This window comes from Anarrhichthys ocellatus, unplaced genomic scaffold (assembly GCF_004355925.1).
Source record: "Anarrhichthys ocellatus isolate YVR2014 unplaced genomic scaffold, GSC_Weel_1.0 scaffold11, whole genome shotgun sequence".
Classification (NCBI taxonomy): domain Eukaryota; kingdom Metazoa; phylum Chordata; class Actinopteri; order Perciformes; family Anarhichadidae; genus Anarrhichthys; species Anarrhichthys ocellatus.
In genome coordinates this window covers 9333213-9340639 of record NW_022280041.1, presented here as the reverse complement: position 1 = coordinate 9340639, position 7427 = coordinate 9333213, and the positions used below count along the sequence as shown (strand labels likewise).

Sequence of the window (7427 nt, the reverse complement as noted above, 5' to 3'; positions counted from 1 at the left end):
TCCTGACATTTCCTGGATTTTAAGAGTTGGGATGTCACCCTGGGGACCTGAGCGTATGTGGTCGTGTGATGGTCCCACGAACAAAGACTAGGAGTGATGGAGTTACAGGATGAAGAGAAAGTATTGTTTGTTTTCATGCTAATTTGTGTGTTTCTATTCCTATAGTAATACGTGTATACGTGTGTGTGTGTGTGTGTGTATATACATCAATGAGAGTTGGGCTGCTCCACCTTGAGCCCGACCAGCGACGGGGGCATCTGCCCTGCAGCAGAGGAGGAGCTGGGAGGAGACGCCCGGAGGCTGGAGCTCCCGGTGGAGGAGGACGAGGTGGTCACCGCGGGCCGGATGAGCGGAGGCGGAGGGTGGTTGTGAGGTGCTCGGTTCTGGAGCGGACGCGTCTGCAGGGGAGGGGGCTGACGGAGGAGGCTGGGGGGAGCCGAGGGAGGCGCGGGGCGCAGCAATGGAGGAGGCTGGGAGAGGGAGGAGGCGGTCTGGGTGGAGGAGGGAGGAGAGGAGCCACCGGTGATGTCTGAGGGAGAGTCCTCCATCTTGACCTAAGGGGGGGGAGGAGGAGGCAGACGGAGATCAGGAGGAGGCACACAACAGAGGATGAAGTGAGAGAAGGAGAAACAGTTGTGAGAAGACGGAGGAGGTGGAGAGAGGAGTTAGAGGGGAAAAGAGAATAGAGACAGATGGCATGTTTGCTCTATGATGAAGAGGAGACGGAATCATCTTACGACACAGGAGAGAACTTAATATCACAACCACCTGCTCCTTCTGGTGTGTGTGTGTGTGTGTATAGATAGATAGATAGATAGATAGATAGATAGATAGATAGATAGATAGATAGATGGATTCCACCCATTGAATTCACCTCAGTCACCAACAAGCATTTTAAGCTCTGAAAACGCTGACACGTGGATTGTGTGACTAAGCATTAAGTTGATGGTCCAGTTAATGACTTTATATCTTGTGTCTTCCTCAGGGCCTGTTCCGTCTTGGATTTTGGACACCAAGGACACTCAATCAAATCTGGTACTAAAACCAGCAAGGTTAGAAACTCTGAATAACTTCAGGTGTCCTTTACATCGGGGCTCACCTCGTCCCCAGCGGCTCCATCTGTTGCGGCGGCCGTGTCCTCGCCGCCCCTCCTCGGGTCTCTCTGGTCTCGGGTGGTGGCCACCTGCTCAGCCGCCCACTCCCTCAGCACCTCGTCCAGGTTGAACCTGCGCCGGTAGCTCACGAAGAACGAACTCACCTGGACAAAAATGGGGAGAGTTGGAGAGGAAATGGCTAACAAAAGTTGACTGCTCTCAACACTGCGCTCAAGGACGCGGGGACTTAGAGGTCAGTAGACAAACGAAAGGAGGGATAACGAAAATTATAGTTATCCCATAAAATAAAAATGCTTATCTAGACGGGGATGAGAAAATAAATTGGAGAAGAGATGAAAAGCTGATGGGCAGCCTCACAGAGTAAACTGCTGGGTGGAATGAGGTCACAATAAGAGATGAAAGAGGAAGCTCACCTGAGCTGGTGTCTTGGTCCCGATCACCTCAGCGATGGCTGCAAAGTCTTTACCGTAGCGACGGATAGCTGGAGAAGAGACGGTAGAAAAACCGATTAATATTGCGTCTGTGCATCATCGCCATCAAACGGCTACAGAAACGGTGTGTGTGAGAGAGAGAGAGAGAGAGAGAGAGATAAAAGGGGAGATGAAGAGAGACTGAAGTGAACGGCTTGATGATGTGTGTTTCCTGTTAACCTTCACTGAGGTTGGCTGGCTGAGTGCACTCTGCTCTCCTCCATCCACTCCTATATCAGACACACATTCATGTGTTTCAGCCTCTGCATTACACAGCTGCGGCCGATGGGGGGTTAAACGCTTTGCTCAAAGGCACGCCGACAGCAGCTGCTTGGTTCCTACTTACTACAAAATGCATCTGATTCAGCCGTTCAGGACTTATGCAGAGCTCTGAGTCCGTACCAACAAACAATAAATAACCTCATCAGCCGTGAATCCTCTTAATGAATAACTCATTGAGTGATCCTCGATAACACAACGCTCTCTTTAATTGATGAAGTGCTGGAGCGATACTAGTGTACTGATGTGGAACAGTAGCTGCTTTACTTCTCCCGGAACTGTAATTCACTTAAATCCCAGCTGGGATCTGAATCCCAATCACTCCTATCTCCGTTGCATCAAACTATAAGGGCAGTACAATAGAAAGACGTCCTTTTTTTATTATTTATTATGAAAACAAACGCATCATGTCAGATGGTAAAATAAAAAAGGTAAATAAAATATTTCCAACACAAAACAGGCCTTTTCATCTGACAGTTGTGTTTTTCTGTCTAGAGTTAGTGGCCATCTATTGCACACTAATGTATGCAGCATTGGAGCTGCATGGAATATTTTGAGTCCACTACATAAGATATAATAATATATACAATACAACAAATGGCGATAACACTATACAGTGAATAGTGAGTATGGACACAAGCCCCACTACAGTAATTAAAGTCAACCCAAGCAGAGGGGTAACTTAAAAATGTAAGTAGGCCAAAAAGGCCTATTTACATTTTTTTCAGGAGATATATGTGATGCAGTGATTCTACAGTACCGACACATGCAGTTCCTGTTTGTGGAAAATATGAATGTTAACAACATGAGGTGACTGTAAGAGGGGAGGAAGATGATGCTGCAGCCTTTACTCACCCTGCACAGCCAGTAGCTGCTCCTCCGAGGTCCAACGAGAGTTCATCTTAGGGACAGGCTGAGGGAGAGGGAGAGAGGGAGGGGGGGGGGGGAGATTAGAGTGTGAGGGAGGTAGGTGGGAAGAAAGAGAGAAGAAAACAGGAGAGGCGAGAGGGGTGAAAATGACAGCAAGAGAGAAAAGGGCAGATTAAAACTAATCTCAGTCCCACAAGGGGTGAAATGATATCTTGGGGGAGTTGGGGAAGGGCAGAGTGAACACATGCGAGAGGAGAAGGACACACTGAAGAGAGATCAGAGATGAAGAAGAGCGAGTACGCTTAGGAAATAGAAATCAAAGAGGCGATAGATGAAGGATGTAAAGGAGGGATGCTGTAAAAGAAAGGAGTGGAAAAAAGGAAGCTGTAGAATAAAAAAAGATTTACCTCAGCAGGTTTTAAAGTGTCAACACCTTCATTTAAGCTCTGCTTTAAACTACTGTTGTTCTGTTTAATAGACTGGACCTGAGAGAGAAAGTGTAGAAGTAGAGAGAGAGAGAGGAGACAGTGTAGTAAGTTTATTGGTTAGTTGCACATACACAAAGAGGCTTCTGTTACTTAAACATGCAGCTGCAGTGTCAAATGATGAACAGTTATATTATGGAAGCTGCTTGTAAAATGTGCATACTAATTGTAAAAAACAAAAAGACTGAATTCAATTCATTATAGTTATCACATAAAAAGGTGACAATTTATTTATATATTGTTGCACCATAAAGCTTTGGAGGAGGTGTTAAATTGTCACCTTTATTGGCAGATACATAGTTATAGAAACATTAAATCCTGTTGTGTTCCTTGAAACTACCTCTAGAAGGTCATGGTTGCGTGCGTGAGTGAGTGTGTGCGCATTTCTGTCTGACAAACTGAATCGAGCCGACTATAACTGAGCACGACTTCTTATGCCAGTAGGAAGAGAGCTAGTTAGCTGTTAGCTGCCGTGGTCAGCAGAGTCCTGTGGTGTGTTTGGCTAACAAAGCTAACGGCTAACGGAATTAAAAACGCACAGATGCCAAAAGATGCAATGTCAGGTTAGATTAAAAGTACTGACAGAAAGGTACACACCTGTCTCTTGAGTGACACCAACTGTGTGTCCAGCTGCCGTAAAGTCAGCACCCCAGAATCATGGGAGGCCGACACCGACCTGATGTCTCCCTGCTGCAGGTACATGCCTTTGGGTGGCCTGCGGCGGGCTCTGAGCGGGTGGTGGCGGTACTGAGCGCCGAGGTTCTCCTTCTTCACCGGCCCAGAGCGACTGGGGGTCGCCTTGTCGGAGTTGGCGTTGTTGGGGTTTTGTTTCACCGCCTGTGTTCGCAGAGAATAAACACAAATATTAGAAAATCAGGTTCTGTCAGAATGACGCCTTTAAAAAAAAATAACATTCAAGGAGGCAGCGTTCAGTTTATGTATAATAAATGAAGTTGGAATTGAAGGATAGAGAAGGCTTTGGGTTTGAGATTTGGCTAGGCTGATTTACTCAGGCAAGTCACGACTAATCAAACACACAAAAAAGTTTACATAAGCCTGCACACACGCGCACACACACACGCACTCGACAACCACTATTAGGTTTTATATTTCTCACCTCTTTCTTGGTGTCAATCTCAAAGTCACTGTCACTGCCAGGGTCTCCTTCCTCTACCTCATCATTACTAGAAAAAGTAAAACATAAAAGTAACTATCCACACCCATGGATGAGTATCGTCTCCTGCTCATTGTCTCAATTTCATCAAAAATATATCTAAAATGCTCGAGAATGTCAACAAGTCATATCAAAGTACCTCATTGGTATTCATGAGGCTCTTGTTACCCAGGACGACATGCTTATGAGTGTCATTCAACAATGGAGCTTTGTAAATGTCACTTCTCAGAGGAGTAGTTGCTGAGAACCTGCGTTTCCTTCCTGCTCAGTCCTTCCTCCAATATTCATTCCCCCCTCATTCTGTCGCTCCCTTCGGGTGATCATTAAAGTTTTATGGTGTCTCTTACCTATCTTCTTTCTCTCTCTTGCTGATCAGCCTCCTGGCCTGTCGGTCCATGACTGAGGTCCTGGTCCTGGTCTTCTTCCAGCTGTAGTAGTACTTCACGAGGCTGGAGATCAGCTTGTCAGGAAGCTACGCAACAATACAGTAATTTTAAAAAAAATGTATGAAATATTGAAAGTGTTTTTGAAAATTGCACTAAATTCTGTGTGTGTGTGTGTGTGTGTGTGTGTGTGTGTGTGTGTTCCCCCAGTCTCTCACCATCTGCTGGATGCGGTGGAAGCTCTTGCCGTGGAAGCTGAAGGCCTGCTCAAACAGCACTTTGTCCTCCACTGTCCACTCATCTGGGAAGGGGGTGAAGTTCGCCAGGTCGGCAAGGGAGCGCTCCACGTCGTGTTTGTGCCATAGTAACATGCCCAGAGCCTGAGTGGGAGGACGGGGACAGACAAGAAGGGACAGTGATAAGAGAAAGATCATTTTTGCATTTTGATAATGAAATGATCCTTCTGCCGTACCTGCTCCATGTTGTATCCATGTTTCTCTTTAGCCATGAAGATGTACTCGTCCACTGGGGGAGGAGGAGAGAAGAATGGGTTACAAAGTGAAGAGATGTAGAGCAGGGAAAGAAAAACACAACAGTGTGGTGGAGAGAGAAGGATAGGAAAACAAGTTAGAGAAAAAGAAGAACAAGGAAAAATTGAAAGAGAGAAAGAGGAATGAAGAAAATAAATAGAGAAAACGAGTGCACAGGAGAAAACACAGAGCATGAAAGTTTTAACTGATATTCTCTAGTCAGCATGTAGCCATTAAACCGAAGGTGACATTGTTAAGCTTGCACCAGCAGAGGTAAGCAGAGGTAGGTAAGTGTGTGTGAAGCTTACACATTGCATCAGAAAGTTGACTGTTGGGACACCAGACCAACATGCTCCTCTGGTCCTTCTCATTGTAGCGGGCTGGACTGTCTGGTGAGGAAAACAAAGAAGCACGTTTTGAATTGTTTTAACACAAAGTAAACACATTAGGCATTTAAATCCATTTGAGATTGTATATGCATTTTAATCCCACTCCTAATATCTCTCTCTGCCCGATCAAACTTCATATGAACTCCTACTTTCTTCCTCCCTCTCATTTGCATGTTGTCTCCTGTCTGGGCTCCATCTTTGTCTTCCTCTTCATTAGCAAGAAATACGAGGAGGAGGAGGCGGTGGCATGTCAGCCGTTTCGGGAATTCAACATCTGTGTTTTGCCAAAATGCAGACGCTAAACGAGTTTAAACGTTTGCCTGCTTCTTCCCTCATCTGGTGCAATCTGTCATCTACGGTGATTGTTTTCAGTGTTCAGCCACTTTACATCCACACCAACACATCGGGGCGTTTCAATGAGCCCCATGTCAGAATATTTAAACCTTTTCATTCCTCATGAAATAGTATTCAAACAAAAAAAAACAGGCTAACAAACTAGCTTTGCTCTGATTCTGAATCGCTACAGACTGTTCTGACACAGTTATTGAACACCCAGCTGCGTTTACTAAAGCAGATACGACAAATAAAAGGCTTGAATATTGCGGAGCTAATCCTTTTATGTATTATACAAAGTCACCACTCTCAAAAGAAACCTTTCGCTGCACGGCGTCATTGCCGATTCTAATTAACACATTTTCTAACTTTTGAAACCTCTACTTTACATTTAAAGGGATTCATTTAACGCCCCTCAAGGTACCACAGATACTTTGGGCATCTCTGTAAACCTGACAATCCACACTGAGCAAGGACAACCTCTGCCACACGTCAAAGTGTCTCCATGTCCTGGAGAGAAGGGAAGCTGGTAACTGGTCATTTTACCTTGATTTCCCTCATCATCTGTATTCCCCTCCTTCCTCCATCTCAATGTCCTCACCTCTAGGTCTCCTTCTCAGCCCTGATTTCCTCCCTCCATCTATTAACCTTCCTTTTCTCATCGTGCTTTCCTCTCAGCTTACCTGGTTTGAACTCTGGTATCTGAGCCTGGTAGTCTCCTCCCACTCTGATCATGCTGTCTGTAGAGAAAGAGAGACACACACACACACAACAAATGTGAGTTTTCTATTTCCCAGAAGGAAGGGTAGAGCTGCAGAGATAGAAGAGGATGGGGGACGAATATTCCCAAGAAGTTGCAGGAGTAACTACATCTCGCTATTAATGTAGTTACAAGAAGATGGTCAATGAGCCTAATATTACATTTTACAAAAACGCCCTCTATTGGGGGCGCTCTTGGTGGGGCACCTCCACTATAAAACACTGTGGGAAACCCTGGGGACATACCGTTAGTTTGCAAAAGAACAAACAGTCAAGTCGTCAGCCTGTGAGAAACACTCGGGGAGAACGCTTTTAATCAACTATTGAGATTCTAGTGGTTCTAATGGGTTTCAAAAGACTGCCGAGTGCGTCTGTCTTCTCTTGTTCCATTTACTTAATTGTTCCAAACATTTGGGTTTCTCAACAGTTTGGTTGAATCGCAGCAGATCGTGTCTCTCTTTTTACAAGACAACAATTCAAATTGAACAGAAATAGCATATATTGTGATAAATACCTTGAAGCGTGCTATTTTTATGCCGATAACATTTTCAGCATGTTCATCCCTAAGTGACAGTTATACAGACAAGACACAAGTGTGTGTGTGTGTGTGTGTGTGTGTGTGTGTGTGTGTGTGTGTGTG

The 7427-nt window shown here is 45.2% G+C and overlaps 1 protein-coding gene across 3 annotated transcripts in view; it reads right to left on the bottom strand.

The window, feature by feature from the left end:
* Positions 1–6: 6 nt before the first annotated feature.
* The window catches only part of rcor2 (REST corepressor 2), a 14064-nt gene continuing 6643 nt past the window's right edge, over positions 7–7427 (bottom strand). For all 3 annotated transcript variants that reach the window (XM_031851466.1, XM_031851465.1, XM_031851467.1), the window contains exons 3-14: positions 6712–6768; positions 5615–5695; positions 5249–5301; positions 4995–5156; positions 4741–4865; positions 4337–4403; positions 3817–4056; positions 3142–3219; positions 2720–2777; positions 1529–1596; positions 1100–1258; positions 7–554 (exon numbers count right to left, since the gene is read on the bottom strand). In XM_031851466.1, the coding sequence (XP_031707326.1) occupies positions 207–554; positions 1100–1258; positions 1529–1596; positions 2720–2777; positions 3142–3219; positions 3817–4056; positions 4337–4403; positions 4741–4865; positions 4995–5156; positions 5249–5301; positions 5615–5695; positions 6712–6768 (1496 nt within the window). In that variant the 3' untranslated portion in view covers positions 7–206. The remainder of the gene's footprint in view (positions 555–1099; positions 1259–1528; positions 1597–2719; positions 2778–3141; positions 3220–3816; positions 4057–4336; positions 4404–4740; positions 4866–4994; positions 5157–5248; positions 5302–5614; positions 5696–6711; positions 6769–7427) is intronic.